The sequence below is a fragment of the Coregonus lavaretus genome, assembly GCF_964263955.1.
Source record: "Coregonus lavaretus genome assembly, chromosome: 34".
Classification (NCBI taxonomy): Eukaryota; Metazoa; Chordata; class Actinopteri; order Salmoniformes; family Salmonidae; genus Coregonus; species Coregonus lavaretus.
This window is the reverse complement of record NC_140021.1, coordinates 16,376,189-16,395,219: the sequence shown is the minus strand read 5'-3', so window position 1 is coordinate 16,395,219 and position 19,031 is coordinate 16,376,189. Positions and strand designations below refer to the sequence as shown.

The window sequence follows — 19,031 nt, the reverse complement described above, 5'->3', positions numbered from 1 at the left end:
TTAGAGACTGACATGACCATAGTCTTATCACACATACCACACATTCATATAGCCTTAAAGCTGGCTACAGACTGCTTCAGGGTGCCACTTATGGGGAAAGAATGCCGATAACTCCAGGTCAGGTTGGCTGATATGAGTGGATCGAGAAGGATTATTTCAGATCAGCACATACCTAGGATGTCCAACCAAATACAAGAACACCGAACAAGGTTTTTAATCCTATGCTGGCCCATGTTGATTCCAATGCTTCCCACAGTTGTGTCAAGTTGGCTGGATGTCATTTGGGGGTGGACCATTCTTGATACACATGGGACACTGTTGACACACTCAAACTGGTGTGCCTGGCACCTACTACCATACCCCGCTCAAAGGCACTTAAATATTTTGTCTTGCTCATTCACCCTCTGAATGGCACACATACACAATCCATGTCTCAATTGTCTCAAGGCTTGAAAATCATTATTTTACCTGTCTCCTCCCCTTCATCTACACTGATTGAAGTGGATTTAACAGGTGACATCACATTAAGGGATCATAGCTTTCACCTGGTCAGTCTATGTCATGGAAAGAGCAGGTGTTCTTAATGTTTGTACACAGTATATACAGTGGGGAGAAGAAGTATTTGATACACTGCAGATTTTGTAGGTTTTCCTACTTACAAAACATGTAGAGGTCTGTAATTTTTTATTATAGGTACACTTCATCTGTGAGAGACGGAATCTAAAACAAAAATCCAGAAAATCACATTGTATGATTTTTAAGTAATTAATTTGCATTTTATTGCATGACATAAGTATTTGATCACCTACCAACCAGTAAGAATTCCAGCTCTCACAGACCTGTTAGTTTTTCTTTAAGAAGCCCTCCTGTTCTCCACTCATTACCTGTATTAACTGCACCTGTTTGAACTCGTTACCTGTATAAAAGACACCTGTCCACACACTCAATCAAACAGACTCCAACCTCTCCACAATGGCCAAGACCAGAGAGCTGTGTAAGGACATCAGGGATAAAATTGTAGACCTGCACAAGGCTGGGATGGGCTACAGGACAATAGGCAAGCAGCTTGGTGAGAAGGCAACAACTGTTGGCGCAATTATTAGAAAATGGAAGAAGTTCAAGATGACGGTCAATCATCCTCGGTCTGGGGCTCCATGCAAGATCTCACCTCGTGGGGCATCAATGATCATGAGGAAGGTGAGGGATCAGCCCAGAACTACACGGCAGGACCTGGTCAATGACCTGAAGAGAGCTGGGACCACAGTCTCAAAGAAAACCATTAGTAACACACTACGCCGTCATGGATTAAAATCCTGCAGCGCACGCAAGGTCCCCCTGCTCAAGCCAGCGCATGTCCAGGCCTGTCTGAAGTTTACCAATGACCATCTGGATGATCCAGAGGAGGAATGGGAGAAGGTCATGTGGTCTGATGAGACAAAAATGTAGAGAAGGATGAGTACATCCCCAAGAACACCATCCCAACCGTGAAGCATGGAGTTGGAAACATCATTCTTTGGGGATGCTTTTCTGGAAAGGGGACAGGACGACTGCACCGTATTGAGGGGAGGATGGATGGGGCCATGTAACGCAAGATCTTGGCCAACAACCTCCTTCCCTCAGTAAGAGCATTGAAGATGGGTCGTGGCTGGGTTTTCCAGCATGACAACGACCTGAAACACACAGCCAGGGCAACTAAGGAGTGGCTCTGTAAGAAGCATCTCAAGGTCCTGGAGTGGCCTAGCCAGTCTCCAGACCTGAACCCAATAGAAAATCTTTGGAGGGAGCTGAAAGTCCGTATTGCCCAGCGACAGCCCCGACACCTGAAGGATCTGGAGAAGGTCTGTATGGAGGAGTGGGCCAAAATCCCTGCTGCAGTGTGTGCAAACCTGGTCAAGACCTACAGGAAACGTATGATCTCTGTAATTGCAAACAAAGGTTTCTGTACCAAATATTAAGTTCTGCTTTTCTGATGTATCAAATACTTATGTCATGCAATAAAATGCAAATTCATTACTTAAAAATCATACAATGTGATTTTCTGGATTTTTGATTTAGATTCCGTCTCTCACAGTTGAAGTGTACCTATGATAAGAATTACAGACCTCTACATGCTTTGTAAGTAGGAAAACCTGCAATATCGGCAGTGTATCAAATACTTGTTCTCCCCACTGTATGTACTGCTGTGACAAATAGGACATCACTTGAATCTGATAGATTACATATCCCCTCGACCTTCAATTCCCTATTTTCCTTTAGGAAATGCTCTTTAACTGCAGGTTGCTAACGGCAACACATCTCCACCCTCCTTCTCGAACCCCCACCCTCCCCCGAGACCTGAATGTGAAAATATGTTTTACACCAATTACAGGGGTGTTAAGGGGGTCAGTTGCACCTGCCTGTTACACCCTAACGAACACATGGGAGGATGCCGGGCAGTGGGGTATTCTCAGATGTGCCAACACCACACACACACACACACACACACACACACAGTCTTAAACCAGTCTCCAGAGGAATGCTGATGGAGAAAGACACTACTGATAAGTACTTCCAACATAAGGCCAGGATACCATAATGGATTCATGAAGAAGCAAACATTGCTGAACTTTATGCACATAACACCAAGTAAGTATTCAAGGTTCTACAAATAGGATATCAATTTATCCAAACATAGATTTTCATCTTAAATTTAGAAAGTAATCTTGTTTAGAAAAATGCATCTTGAGTTTACACTGAAATTGTTTTAATAATTCAATAAGCTTGTACGGCGCATGACTACCACGCAACGAAACAAAGCATACACTGTACTGTACAAACTCTAGTCCACAGAGACTAATGAAATGTTCCCAGTTCAGTTCCAACTCAGTGCTTATGAATGCAGGCCGACCACTGAGTCCTGTCTCGTGAGAACCTCGAGAGAGAGAGAGAGAGAGAGAGAGAGAGAGAGAGAGAGAGAGAGAGAGAGAGAGAGAGAGAGAGAGAGAGAGAGAGAGAGAGAGAGAGAGAGAGAGAGAGAGAGAGAGTGTGTTCCACCTGCAGGGGCTGGGAGGGAGGGAGGGAGCATCAAAGACACTAAATATAGAGCAAGAGAATCCAAACTAATGATTGTAAATGCACCAGAGGGAGGGATCTGTGAGTCGTCAACATGAGACACTGAGTGCCATGGCTGACCACACTGATCACTGTGACAAGCCCCAGAGGAGAGGCCTTTGGTCCAGCCTCAGAACCGGAGGAGCTTCACACGCTCTACACTCCACTCTGTGTTTACCCTGGTCAACTAGTGTGGAGGTCAAAGAGGAACATGGGTCACAGAGAGAGGGGGAGAGAAAGAGAGAGAGAGGGGGGGGGGGGAGAGAAAGGAGAGAGAGAGGCTCTTATCTCTCTCTCTCTAAAATTCAAATTCAAAAGGCTTTATTGACCTGGAAAGTGTAACCACATACACTGCCAAAGCAAACATATAGAAACATATGAAATCAATGATGATGGAGATAGATAAAAAGAAAAGCAATACTCAGAGTATCTCTCTCTCTCCAACCCCCCTCTTACATAGCAGGTAAGGAAATAGTCAAGGTTTGAAGGGAGCAATGAAAGAGAAGAACAAGGCCAGTCACTTGTGTCAACCTATAATTACCCACTGACATAGAGCAGCTCCCTTCCCCCTGGTGTGCCTGCCTGTCAGCCTGCCTGCCTGCCTCTCTGTCAGCCTGCCTCTCTGCCTGCCTGCCTCTCTGTCAGCCTGCCTTTCTGTCAGCCTGCCTCTCTGCCTCTCTGTCAGCCTGCCTCTCTGCCTCTCTGTCAGCCTGCCTCTCTGTCAGCCTGCCTCTCTGTCAGCCTGCCTCTCTGTCAGTCTGCCTCTCTGTCAGTCTGCCTCTCTGTCAGCCTGCCTCTCTGTCAGCCTGCCTCTCTGTCAGCCTGCCTCTCTGCCTCTCTGTCAGCCTGCCTCTCTGTCAGCCTGCCTCTCTGCCTCTCTGTCAGCCTGCCTCTCTGTCAGCCTGCCTCTCTGTCAGCCTAACTCTCTACCTGCCTGCCTCTCTGCCAAGCAGCTTGTCAGCTTGTCATGTGAGAGTGACAGTGTGAACGCTGGCCCTATGGTCATACACCCTGCTTCCTATATGACCTCCTATCACAAGCCACCACCTGACCACCTGTCAAACACTGTTACCCCACTCTTCTACTGTTCCTGTGTGGCAGGGGTGGAAAGAGGGATGAGAATGATGAAAGAGGAGAGGAGAGGAGGAGTGGGGTTGGAGATAGAACCAGAGCATTCCTGGTTTGGAACGGAACAGAGAGGAGAAGTGAAGGAGAGAAGGATGGGGCGATGATGTCTATTTAAGGAGAAAGAATCCCAGCTACTCCAGCCAATGAGAGAACAAACATAGGATATTTTTTTCTTTCCTTCATTCCCAAAGACGACAAAGGGAAATAATTTGAGCTTTCTACATAGTTGGGCCGCTGCCAGCCCTGCCAGGGAGGTAGTCTATTACGCATTGTCTGTGAAATTAAACCTCCTAATGCAGCATAGACTGTCTTCAGTATATTTATCCGCTCCCACAGCATGTACACAATCCTGTAGATTCTACACTAAATACGCCAGAGGGGTGTGGCTACAGTACAGTGTGACAGGGGTAATAATGTCATGGATGTTGAAATAATATGCTGACGATGCTTTCTCTCAGCTAACTGTATTCTAATGGGGGACAATTAACCTACTGATGTAGAGGGGAACATTAACCAATACAAATATGGCTAATTAACTAAATCATTACTACAGGCAGTAATGTGGAGTAATGGCATATTATGACCTGCTCGGTACAGATCTGGAGGCAGAGTGAGAGAAAAGGACATTGTCAGAGAGGGGAAATTACTGTGTCATATATTATGGATTTTAATAATCAGATTCAAATTGAGTCAAAGTTTGATCTTATAGCAATGAGGACCATTGCATTGTCACTGGAAGAACAATTTTGACCAAATAAAATCTCCACACTCCGACAGTCTTGAAAGCCAATATTATCGGTAAGGTTTATCTTTTAATCAATCATAATTGCGACAGAACATTGAGAGATGTTGATTCACGGACGTGTTCCACTTCCTGTAGTTAGATGCATGACATCATGTGAGTAGGTTCCCCAAACAACAGCCCTGGTAGTATTAAATCTGTTTTATGGCATGTCCGGTGCTCCATGCAGTGACCTAATGCAGTGCCTTGGGTCCTATTGGCCTATATAACACCATTAGCTAGTTAATTGCCTCCCAGTGCCCTAACACTCTATCCCTGTAATACTTCTAACACCTCTACCCAACACACCAGACAACCATCCATAGATCACTTATATCAGTTATCTCACTCAACCGCACCACAGAACCATATCACTTCCATTTTTACTTTACCATTTTTAGTAATTTAGCAGACGCTCTTATCCTGAGCGACTTACAGGAGCAATTAGGGTTAAGTGCCTTGCTCAAGGGCACATCGACAGATTGTTCACCTACTCAGCTCGGAGATTTGAACCAGCTACCATTCGGTTACTGGCCCAACGCTCTTAAACGCAAGGCTTCCTGCTGCCCTACTTACACTGTACATAACACAGAATGGTGAGACAACACACCAAAAAAGTGTCACAGATGACATGACAACTGTTTGCATTCAGCGTTAAAAGTACAATACATTGAGGCCAGAAATATGTTATCACATATTGGTCAAAATGACTGGAGAAACAGGAAATGACATAGAGTGTGACTACGTAACAAGGCCTACAAAAAAATAATAAGAAGACATTGTTTCTTTCTAGAAAACTGTCACAGCAAATAGGCATGTACAGTGAGGGAAAAAAGTATTTGATCCCCTGCTGATTTTGTACGTTTGCCCACTGACAAAGACATGATCAGTCTATACTTTTAATGGTAGGTTTATTTGAACAGTGAGAGACAGAATAACAACAAAAAGATCCAGAAAAACGCATGTCATAAATGTTATAAATTGATTTGCAATTTAATGAGGGAAATAAGTATTTGACCCCCTCTCAATCAGAGAGATATCTGGCTCCCAGGTGTCTTTTATACAGGTAACGAGCTGAGATTAGGAGCACACTCTTAAAGGGAGTGCTCCTAATCTCAGTTTGTTACCTGTATAAAAGACACCTGTCAACAGAAGCAATCAATCAATCAGATTCCAAACTCTCCACCATGGCCAAGACCAAAGAGCTCTCCAAGGATGTCAGGGACAAGATTGTAGACCTACACAAGGCTGGAATGGGCTACAAGACCATCGCCAAGCAGCTTGGTGAGAAGGTGACAACAGTTGGTGCGATTATTCGCAAATGGAAGAAACACAAAATAACTGTCAATCTCCCTCGGCCTGGGGCTCCATGCAAGATCTCACCTTGTGGAGTTGCAATGATCATGAGAACGGTGAGGAATCAGCCCAGAACTACACGGGAGGATCTTGTCAATGATCTCAAGGCAGCTGGGACCATAGTCACCAAGAAAACAATTGGTAACACACTACGCCGCGAAGGACTGAAATCCTGCAGCGCCCGCAAGGTCCCCCTGCTCAAGAAAGCACATTAACATGCCCGTCTGAAGTTTGCCAATGAACATCTGAATGATTCAGAGGAGAACTGGGTGAAAGTGTTGTGGTCAGATGAGATCAAAATCAAGCTCTTTGGCATCAACTCAACTCGCCGTGTTTGGAGGAGGAGGAATGCTGCCTATGACCCCAAGAACACCATCCCCACTGTCAAACATGGAGGTGGAAACATTATGCTTTGGGGGTGTTTTTCTGCTAAGGGGACAGGACAACTTCACCGCATCAAAGGGACGATGGACGGGGCCATGTACCATAAAATCTTGGGTGAGAACCTCCTTCCCTCAGCCAGGGCATTGAAAATTGGTTGTGGATGGGTATTCCAGCATGACAATGATCCAAAACACACGGCCAAGGCAACAAAGGAGTGGCTCAAGAAGAAGCACATTAAGGTCCTGGAGTGGCCAGCCAGTCTCCAGACCTTAATCCCATAGAAAATCTGTGGAGGGAGCTGAAGGTTCGAGTTGCCAAATGTCAGCTTTGAAACCTTAATGACTTGGAGAAGATCTGCAAAGAGGAGTGGGACAAAAACCCTCCTGAGATGTGTGCAAACCTTGTGGCCAACTACAAGAAACGTCTGACCTCTGTGATTGCCAACAAGGGTTTTGCCGCCAAGTACTAAGTCATGTTTTGCAGAGGGGTCAAATACTTATTTTCCTCATTAAAATGCAAATCAATTTATAACATTTTTGACATGCGTTTTTTTGGATTTTTTTGTTGTTATTCTGTCTCTCACTGTTCAAATAAACCTACCATTAAAAGTATAGACTGATCATGTCTTTGTCAGTGGGCAAACGTTCAAAATCAGCAGGGGATCAAATACTTTTCTCCCTCACTGTAGCTGAATTGTACTAAGGGGAAATTGTCTCTGGTTAGAAGTGATTTGAGATGACAGTAGTGTGATGAAGCGAAGGCCTTTCTTCACTCTGCCCAGCACACACAGAGAGGAGCAGCCAAGCTGCAGTACACAAGTCTGTGTGTGCTGGTGTAAAAGACAACCTATTTTCCAGAGTCCACATCCCTTCTTTTTGGATGGATGCTTTCAGACATCTCTCCATTGTTTCATCCTCCTCCTCCTCCTCCTCCCCCTCCTCCTCCTACTCCTCCTCCTCCTCTCTCTGTGCTAGCTGACAGAGGGTGGAGGTGGAAGGGTTAGTGTGAGGTCACTGGACCCTGACTTCACCTCAGAGTGGCCATCACACATGCACACACACATGCATGCATGCACAGTGCACACACTGGCATTTTACGGAATACACACTGGCATTTTTACTGTTGGATCAAGAAGAAGCTAATATTTCAGTATCAACTGACAGAAAGTTTGAGAGTGGACAATGGCACGGCCGTGACGTGAGTAATCCTGTACTCAGAGCGTGACAAAGCTGTGATGTCTGCTGTGTGTAAATGCCTGCCTGCCTGAGGAACGACATCAAAGCCTGATTCAGTAGCTAGCAGCTACAGCTACAGCATGGACTGAGTGTCATGTTATCATGGCATCTGAATGGGGGTGAATCACCAACCCTGAGAAGAGTGTGCGATAACGTCACCCCGCCTAAGAGCAGCGAGGGGGGGGGGGGGGGGGGGGGGACATTGCCTGTCACTAGGGCTCTGTGTTTCGGGATGGACACTAGATCCCCCCCCCCCCCCCCCCCCGTTCTCCTCTGTCCCCATGTCAACTCTGGAGCACTCACAGTCACCTCGCCTCCCAAAACAACTAGCCGGAATACGATTACGCTTCTCTTTGAATCAATGTCTGGCTGTTTCCTACTTCTTCCTCCTCCGCTTCCTCCTCCTCTTCCGTCTCCTTCGCAAACTCACCCAATACCCTCCTTCTCAAGGGCAAACCTGATGCACATCACTCCTCTTTCTATCCGTTTGTTTCTGGTTTCCTGGCCGTGTTACTTCCTGCCACATCCGTGACCTTTCACCTTCACCCTCTCTGAGGTCAATGTAGCTCAAATCAACGCTGCTATGAAATGCCATTCCCAGCCACCTGGCTCTCTTCCACAAACACACTTCTGTCTTAGGAAGGGCTGTCTTTCGACTGAGGCATATAGCAGGCTGCTAGCCAGGCAGGGTAGAAGAAAGACAGGCTCATACAACATAACAAGCCCATAAAAGCTTCCCGAGGTCCAGTTTACAGTTGTTGTGCTACAGGGCTGTGCTTTCCAGGAGAGGGGGAAACTGGCTGTGTGACTGTACTAGACTCTGGGGAGTGTCTGTTATAACTGTTATGGTGAGAGCAGCCAGGGTTTCTGAATGGACGAGGTGTTTGAGTCTCAAATGTATTTCCCTCCCTCCCCCTCTCACTCTTTCTCTTATTCGTCTTTCTCTTACAGACGTAGGATCATAATTTCACCTATATTGTCACAGCAAAATAATCCTGCAGCAACAGGATTTGAACGTTTAGTCCATAATGCTTGATAGGTGGTTAGGCTATTAGCTGGCCAAAAGTAGGCTACATGAAGATTGCAATAATGTTAATATAACCGTGTGTTAGTGTGGGTTTTCAGGGAATTCATGTAAATCATGAAGCTCATCTGCATTCCCTGCGGCGCAGGATAATTCTCAGCAACAAAAGAGTGGTCAAATTAAGATCCTACATCTGTACCATCTCCTCTCACTCTATCCTCCTCTCTTTCTCTGTCTCTCTTTCTCCTCTCTCTCTCTCTCTCTCTCTCTCTGTTCATCAGTGGCAGTGTGACAGCCTCAATGGAGACTGAGTGCCTCATTACCATGGATCAGGTTTCACCAGGAGAGAGAGGGAGAGAAAGAGAGAGAGGAAGAGAGAGAGATAGAGAGGAAGAGAGAGATAGAGAGAGACAGAGAGAGAGAGCGCAATGTGTGGGTGGGTGTGTGAGAGAGAGAGGGAGAGACAACGCCAGTCTAGATTCTGACCAGGGCCATTCTGAAAACCACAGCTTTCTCCAATAACATTCAGTGTGTGTGTGTGTGTGTGTGAGAGAGGGCACTTGGCAACAAACACCAAGGATTCTCTCCTGCTGTATTCCCCCCCATATAACATGTACAGTACAGTACAGACAGTTCATCAGTGAAGATATTAGCCGTGTATACATAACAAACATCCACCCCACACTCAGATCACTGTTACCATGACGCCGCTGATTGGCACCTGTTTGATAAGAGACTAACCCTTGATGTGGGGTTGATGTGACAAACAGTAGCTAGCCTATTAGTGTCTTTTCTCTTCTACTGCCTTTAATAACAGCTGTGGCCTGACATTTTAGCCTGTAGCTAATGGGGCTGCCGTCTCCTCTCTCCCGAATCAGTACACTCCAAGCCTTGCTGCACCCGCTCAGATGACAACAGCAGAAATAGCAAACAGGTACTGCACAGGCACTTATAGGGTGTGCAAATTCACACACTCACACATGCTAACACACACACACACACACATATGTGCACATGCACACACACAGGCACATGCACACACAAACATACACACAAACACACAGCCCTCTGCCATAATCACAAAATGACACAATCCTCCGACAGCTGTGTATGACCAATACAACATAATATCACACACCGCTATTTCAGTTGAGGCCAACACCCTCAATATCTTCCACCAATAAAAAACGACCTCATAAGCTCTGTGTGAAAATATAAATCTCTTACCTATAGACCTTTATGTTAGATAAACTCTAACCTGATACACCTCATTAAGTGAGCAGTATCATCTGACACACCTCATACTCTGTCTTAGCAGCAAAACAACACAGGCATATGTCTAATATAAGGCAAGAGGGCTCAATGCTAACGCAATGCATCCTTTATCTGAGTCATATCATATCATAGACTGAAGCATGTTTACTAACGCCAAGACAACAATAACATGGCCAGTGCCTTTAAGCCATGATTGACAACTCATCAACAGGTCTAGACAAAACAGACAGACAGACTCCAGCACAACAAAACCATGGCAACCATCACACTCTGAATGACTGACAGGTAACACCCCTCCCTTCTAAACCTGCCAGCCCAAAAACACACAAACCCTTTTACCCTACTCCCACTGAGGAGTGTGTGTGTGGTGTGTGAGGTAGGTACCCTCTTACCAGTGGTGGAGTGCAGGCTCTCCAGGCTCCAATAGTGGGAGAGGACCCCCCTGAGAGTACCTCCTAGGCTCCCTATCCCGCCTCCTCCTGCCCCCCATCTTTCCCCCAGACCGCCCCCTCCTCCTCCTCCTCCTCCGCCTCCTCCGCCTCCTCCACCTCCTCCACCTCCTCCACCTCCCACCCTGGTGGGGGTACCGCTGTCCGAGTCAGAACCAGGAGATCCAGGGGAGAGTCCAGAGCTGGTGCTGCCGCTGCTGCCACAGCTGCCCCCGGGCAGGGGCACGGGCCCCTCAGAGCCCTGCTGGGTCCGCATCTGGACAGGAGGGCCCCCGAACACAGACCTGGAGCTGGGCACTGGAGCCTGGTAGTAGTGGTGGTCAGGTAGGTAACGCTGGGTATGTAGGTAGGTAGGGCGGTAGGTAGGTAGATAACAGTGCTGTAGCCTCTACCTGGCCTCTCTAGCTAGGTAGGTAGGCTGTATGTGTGTCAGTCGGCTCCACAGTCAGTCAGTGAGTGCTTCAGTCTCTGCTGTTGCTCTTCTCTCTGGCTCTGCTCTCGCCGGCTGCTGCGCCTCCCCTCTCGCTCTCTCACTCGTTCTCCGTCGCTCGCTCACTCTCTCTCGCTCTCTCTCCCTCGCTCTTGCTAACTCACATAGCCGAGCGGTCGCACACACTGGCTCCAGCCACACAGCTACAGACAGACATCAGTGGGGCTCCTCTAGGGGGGCTCGGTAGCTCTGTAGTGTTGTTTGCCTGGGAGCTGCCTGGCTGCAGCTGATGGCTGATGACTCTCTAATGTAATGGTGCAGTGCCATTAAGGTGGGACTGAAAACATCCCCCCTCCTCCCCCCCATCTCCCCCCGCCTGCTGTTTCTAAAGCATTGTGGGAGGGAGATTGAGAAAGGAAGAGACAGAGAGAGAGGAAGAGAGGAAAATATATAGAGAGAGGGGGACTAACCTGATCCACTGTTCTATATAACTAAATAAACAGTAAACACACCTAGTTTAATCCTTCTGAGCTACAGTGGGGAAAAAAAGTATTTAGTCAGCCACCAATTGTGCAAGTTCTCCCACTTAAAAAGATGAGAGAGGCCTGTAATTTTCATCATAGGTACACGTCAACTATGACAGACAAATTGAGAAAAAAAATCCAGATAATCACATTGTAGGAATTTTTATGAATTTATTTACAAATTATGGTGGAAAATATGTATTTGGTCACCTACAAACAAGCAAGATTTCTGGCTCTCACAGACCTGTAACTTCTTCTTTAAGAGGCTCCTCTGTCCTCCACTCGTTACCTGTATTAATGGCACCTGTTTGAACTTGTTATCAGTATAAAAGACACCTGTCCACAACCTCAAACAGTCACACTCCAAACTCCACTATGGCCAAGACCAAAGAGCTGTCAAAGGACACCAGAAACAAAATTGTAGACTGAATCTGCAATAGGTAAGCAGCTTGGTTTGAAGAAATCAACTGTGGGAGCAATTATTAGGAAATGGAAGACGTACAAGACCACTAATAATCTCCCTCGATCTGGGGCTCCACGCAAGATCTCACCCCGTAGGGTCAAAATGATCACAAGAACGGTGAGCAAAAATCCCAGAACCACACGGGGGGACCTAGTGAATGACCTGCAGAGAGCTGGGACCAAAGTAACAAAGCCTACCATCAGTAACACACTACGCCGCCAGGGACTCAAATCCTGCAGTGCAAGACGTGTCCCCCTGCTTAAGCCAGTACATGTCCAGGCCCGTCTGAAGTTTGCTAGAGTGCATTTGGATGATCCAGAAGAGGATTGGGAGAATGTCATGTGGTCAGATGAAACCAAAATAGAACTTTTTGGTAAAAACTCAACTCGTCGTGTTTGGAGGACAAAGAATGCTGAGTTGCATCCAAAGAACACCATACCTACTGTGAAGCATGGGGGTGGAAACATCATGCTTTGGGGCTGTTTTTCTGCAAAGGGACCAGGACGACTGATCCGTGTAAAGGAAAGAATGAATGGGGCCATGTATCGTGAGATTTTTAGTGAAAACCTCCTTCCATCAGCAAGGGCATTGAAGATGAAACGTGGCTGGGTCTTTCAGCATGACAATGATCCCAAACACACCGCCCGGGCAATGAAGGAGTGGCTTCGTAAGAAGCATTTCAAGGTCCTGGAGTGGCCTAGCCAGCCTCCAGATCTCAACCCCATAGAAAATCTTTGGAGGGAGTTGAAAGTCCGTGTTGCCCAGCGACAGCCCCAAAACATCACTGCTCTAGAGGAGATCTGCATGGAGGAATGGGCCAAAATACCAGCAACAGTGTGTGAAAACCTTGTGAAGACTTACAGAAAACGTTTGACCTGTGTCATTGCCAACAAAGGGTATATAACAAAGTATTGAGAAACTTTAGTTATTGACCAAATACTTATTTTCCACCATAATTTGCAAATAAATTCATTAAAAATCCTACAATGTGATTTTCTGGATATTTTTTTCTCATTTTGTCTGTCATAGTTGACGTGTACCTATGATGAAAATTACAGGCCTCTCTCATCTTTTAAGTGGGAGAACTTGCACAATTGGTGGCTGACTAAATACTTTTTTTCCTCACTGTATATCCTATCCAATGATCCAACAGTGCTCTGTCATAACTTTGCAAAGATACAAAAAGTGTTATTTCAGGTTCTGCTCTAGGCTCCCATACACAAGTTAGATCAACACATGATCAACACATGAAGAGAAATGGCTGTCTGGCTGGCTAGACAGCATATGTACAAACTCTTCAAAGTAAAACAGATACATGATTTCTTTCCACTGGAATGTGATTCTCTCTGTATGTTCTCTGTATAGAGGAAATATTACACACAGAATACAGGGAACTACACACGAGGGAGAAGGTTCCAGAGCCACACACTTACAGAGAGAGAGAGAGAGAGAGAGAGAGAGAGAGAGAGAGAGAGAGAGAGAGAGAGAGAGAGAGAGAGAGAGAGAGAGAGAAGGAGGGGGGGGGGGGAACAGCCCCCTGCCAGAACTAACAAGAGTTCAGCACTAGAAAAATACTGCAATGGCATTCTCATAGAAACAGTCAGCAACTCTCTCTCTCACACACACACACACACACACACACACACACACACACACACACACACACACACACACACACACACAAACACACACTCCTTCACAATGACTGATTAGAGCTCTTTGAGAATGAGATGGAGAGATCAGGCTATTCAACACCAGCCAGTCAGCCAGTACAGAACAGTAGATGGAAACTCTATTTCCTGTTTCTATCAGAGTTGAAAAGACTGACTGGACAGAAAACCCCATAATATCGATGCAACACTCACCGCACCTACAATGATCTAATATAATATTATGGATGTTTAGTACATAAAGGAATCCTAGAAACGTACCCCCTACATCTTAATCTTTGAATAGCTTATGTCACAAACACTAGTGCCAATGATTGGTATTGAAGAAGTCTTGACCTCAGCATAGCATTTACATAAACCCCAGTAGCAAATGTCAAGAGCATTAAAAACACCGACATTATCAGCTGTTGTGGTGAATAGAAACAGTGAGACTGTGATAGCCTGGTGAGACTAATCAGAGATACACTGTAGTGCTGCTGTCACTGTCTGTCTCATACAACAACACAGGGAAATGGTTGGTCCTACTGTGTCCTGTGGAGGCTAAAATGCCAGAAAGCCACCTGGTGAAGATAAGGCTGGTAGTCCTGATGAGGGTACATGCAGGCAGACACACAGAGAAGGCCATGCAGACAGAGCCACTGAGCTGTGACCTTGGAGCCTTCAAACACAAAGCCAGTAAAGTTCAGATAGGAGGGAAAATGTACCCTCCTTTCTCTCTCTCTCTGTCTCTCTCTCTCTCTTTTTTTTTCTCTCTCTCTGTGTGTCTCTCTCTCTCTCTGTGTCTCTCAATTCAATTTCAATTTAAGGGCTTTATTGGCATGGGAAACGTATGTTAACATTGCCAAAGCAAGTGAAGTAGATAGTAAACAAAAGTGAAATAAACAATAAATATTAACAGTAAACATTACACTCAGAAGTTCCAAAAGAATAAAGACATTTCAAATGTCATATTATGTATATATACAGTGCTGTAACAATGTGTCTATCTCGCTCTGTCTCTCTCTGTCTCTCTCAGTCTCTCTCAGTCTCTCTCAGTCTCTCTCTGTCTCGCTCTGTCTCTCTCAGTCTCTCTCTGTCTCTCTCTGTCTCTCTCTGTCTCTCTCTGTCTCGCTCTGTCTCTCTCTGTCTCTCTCTGTCTCTCTCTGTCTCTCTCTGTCTCTCTCTGTCTCTCTCAGTCTCTCTCAGTCTCTTAGGTATACTGGATAGAAAAAGACTACAGACGGATACGAAGGCTTAAGTTATAACAGTTTTTTAAAAATAAAACCAATATCTAACAGTCTGTAAACTACTTATAAACCCTTTAGTGTGTTGCCGACTTTAATGTCAGTTTGCAATCATCCTTACATGGGCTATAATGAATGCCCCTGTTATATGGAATAGAAATGTAGAGGAGTATGGTGTTAGAAGGTGAAAAGTGGCTTACCTCACTGCACCGTGTATATCATAGAAATAGAATTACATCATCAACATATTGACTTAAATGGGAATTCCCATTCTAGTAATTCTATTTCTATGGTCCACAGCCCTGTGAGTCAGTCAGCTAAAGAGGTTGCCATTACACTTGTCTTTTGATACATCTTTCAACTCAATTAACTCAAATGAATCGAATTACACGGAAGGCATCTGGTGCAAGAGCACTGACCTCACTTTGAGTGGCATGCAATCTGCTGCCTCTGCGTGTGTGTGTGTCTGTGTGTAGTGTGTGTGTGCGTGTGTGTGTGTAGTGTGTGTGTGTCTGTGTGTAGTGTGTGTGTGTAGTGTGTGTGTGTCTGTGTGTAGTGTGTGTGTGTCTGTGTGTAGTGTCTGTGTGTAGTGTGTGTGTGTGTGTGTCTGTGTGTAGTGTGTGTGTGTCTGTGTGTAGTGTGTGTGTGCGTGTGTGTGTGTCTGTGTGTAGTGTGTGTGTGTGTGTGCATGTGTGACTACAGCAGCTTGACCACCCAGAGACATTGAGTCAGGGTAATATCATTTCAGCACTAGCCTGCTGTCCACCCATCATCACCAGTCACCACTTTCATACCCCAGAGATATCAAACTGGTTCAGTGACCCTAACCTTTCCCTCAGTAGTAGGCTAGGCTACTCCAGGCACTCTCACAGTCAGACCTGACTCATAGTGCCCTCTTTTATCAAATTGCCTTGAAAGAAAGCTTAAAATGAATAGATAATGAATCACTGATATTTTCCTAAATCATTCCCTCCCACCATATTCCACCTCCTACATGCCTCTCAGACAGAGAGAATAGCCTGACAGACAGCCTGACACACACACACATTCCAGGAGCACTCTGTGTTCCCACTAAGTGATGGCTGGTTTTAGAAAAGGACTGATAAGATAATGCAAAAGAAGATCTGTCTGGAGACACCAGCTCATGACCAAGCATACCTTACAGAGACTAATCACTGTGGAAAACATAGTGTTTCTATATTGTTCCCAGAGAACCTCATTGCCCGGGATTTAAAACAGATGACAACACTGGCTCAAATCCAGAGGGAAGTCAATACAAATGGATAAAGTGGGGCTGTCAATGCAAATAGTACAATGCCTTTACAAGCTCCAACAAACTGTGGGACCACTGATGTGCAGCGGATGTGGTGCCCCCTGCTGGTGATATACAGAACTACAACAATACTCTGCCCATGCAAAAGCCCATAGTAATTGGCTCAGAGACTAGTCTGAGACCTAGCTCCAAAATAAAGTTGTTGTTTCACAACAGATGTTGCCTGGCATGATATCACCGGGCTAATCCAGGATTTGGTGAGGACATTATTTTAAACACGGAACTCAAATCAAATTGTATTTGTCACATGCACCGAATACAACAAGTGTAGACTTACCTTGAAATTATTACTTACAAGCCCTTTCCAAACAATGCAGAGCTAAAAAGTAAGAAAATGTGCTAATAAAAATAGAAAATAGTAACACTAAAAATAACAATAACGGGGCTATATACAAGGAGTACCGGAACCGTGTCAATGTGCAGGGTATGAGGTAGTTGAGGTAATATCGTGTACATGTAGGTAGGGGTAAAAGTGACTAGGCAATAAGGATAGATAATAAATAGAGTAGCAGCACTAAAACTCAGACTGGGACTGACATTATGCTTGGAGTTGGGAGTCTGAGATTGAGATGGGGGCCAAGCCCACGTAGACTTAGATTCAAGTCACTACAGTGCCGTCAGAAAGTATTCACACCCCTTAAAATGTTCCACATGTTGTTGAGTTACAGCCTGAATTTAAAATTGATTAAATTGAGATTTTTTTGTCACTGGCCTACACACAATACCCCATAATGTAAAAGTGGAATTGTTTTTCGAAGGCTTTTACAAATTCATTAAAAATGAAAAGCTGAAATGTCTTGAGTCAATAAGTATTCAACCCTAAATAAGTTCAGGAGTATAAATGTGCTTAACAAGTCACATAATAAGTTGCATGGACTCACTCTGTGTGCAATAATAGTGTTTAACATGATCTCTGTACCCCACATAAGGTCCCTCAGTCGAGCAGTGAATTTCAAACACAGATTCAACCACAAAGACCAGGGAGGTATTCCAATGCCTCACAAAGAAGGGCACCTATTGGTAGATGGGTAAAACAAAATAAACCAGGCATTGAATATCCCTTTGAGCACGGTGAAGTTATTAATGACACTTTGGATGATGTATCAATACAACCAGTCACAACAAAGATACAGGCATCCTTCCTAACTCAGTTGCCAGAGAGGAAGGAAACCGCTCAGGGATTTCATGAGGCCAATGGTGACTTTAAAACAGTTACAGAGTTTAATGGCAATGATAGGAGAAAACTGAGGATGGATCAACAACATTGTAGTTATTCCACAAAAATAACCTAAATGACAGAGTGAAAAGAAGGAAGCCTTTACAGAATACAAATATTCCAAAACATGCATCTTCGCACTAAAGTAATACTGCAAAAAATGTGGCAAAGCAATTAACATTTTGTCCTGAATACAAAGTGTTATGTTTGGGGCAAATCCAATACAACACATTACTGAGTACCACTCTCCATATTTTCAAGCATAGTGGGTGTTATGGGTATGCTTGTAATCGTTAAGGAAATTTTTTTCAGGATAAAAAAGAAACTATGAATGAAGCTAAGCACCGGCAAAATCCTATAGGAAAACCTGGTTCAGTTTGCTTTCCACCAGACACTGGGAGATGAATTCACATTTCAGCAGGACAATAATCTAAAACACAAGGCCAAAACACAAGGCCAAATCTACACTGGAGTTGCTTACCAAGAAGACAGTGAATGTTCCTGAGTGGCTTAGTTACAGTTTTTTTGACTGTTTGAAAATCTATGGCAAGACTTAAAAATGGTTGTCTAGCAATGATCAACAACCAATTGGACAGAGCTTGGAAAATGTTGAAAATAATAAATGGGCAAATATTGCCAAAGGTGATTGTAACATGTATTGACTCAGGGCTGTGAATACTGATGGAAATGAGACACTATATTTCTGTACAGTGAGGGAAAAAAGTATGATCCCCTGCTGATTTTGTACGTTTGCCCACTGACAAAGAAATTATCAGTCTATAATTTTAATGGTAGGTTTATTTGAACAGTGAGAGACAGAATAACAACAACAAAATCCAGAAAAACGCATGTCAAAAATGTTATAAATTGATTTGCATTTTAATAAGGGAAATAAGTATTTGACCCCCTCTCAATCAGAAAGATTTCTGGCTCCCATGTGTCTTTTATAAAGGTAACGAGCTGAGATTAGGAGCACACTCTTAAAGAGAATGCTCCTAATCTCAGCTTGTTACCTGTATAAAAGATATACGTTATAAATTGATTTGCATTTTAATGAGGGAAATAAGTATTTGACCCCTCTGCAAAACATGACTTAGTACTTGGTGGCAAAACCCTTGTTGGCAATCACAGAGGTCAGACATTTCTTGTAGTTGGCCACCAGGTTTGCACACATCTCAGGAGGGATTTTGTCCCACTCCTCTTTGAAGATCTTCTCCAAGTCATTAAGGTTTCGAGGCTGACGTTTGGCAACTCGAACCTTCAGCTCCCTCCACAGATTTCCTATGGGATTAAGGTCTGGAGACTGGCTAGGCCACTCCAGGACCTTAATGTACCTCTTCTTGAGCCACTCCTTTGTTGCCTTGGCCGTGTGTTTTGGGTCATTGTCATGCTGGAATACCCATCCACGACCCATTTTCAATGCCCTGGCTGAGGGAAGGATGTTCTCACC

General features: G+C 44.8%; 1 protein-coding gene across 3 annotated transcripts in view; it reads right to left on the bottom strand.

Annotated features, from left to right (window-relative positions):
• The window catches only part of LOC311109393 (rho guanine nucleotide exchange factor 4-like), a 69,080-nt gene that overhangs the window by 43,468 nt on the left and 6,581 nt on the right, over positions 1-19,031 (bottom strand). Inside the window, exon 1 of one of the 3 annotated variants that reach the window (XM_084152251.1) lies at positions 10,666-10,993. The exons of the other annotated variants lie outside the window; for them this stretch is intronic. Within the exon in view, the coding sequence (XP_084008377.1) occupies positions 10,666-10,978 (313 nt within the window). The 5' untranslated portion in view covers positions 10,979-10,993. Of the gene's footprint in view, positions 1-10,665; positions 10,994-19,031 lie in introns of those variants that run through there. 3 annotated transcript variants of the gene reach the window in all.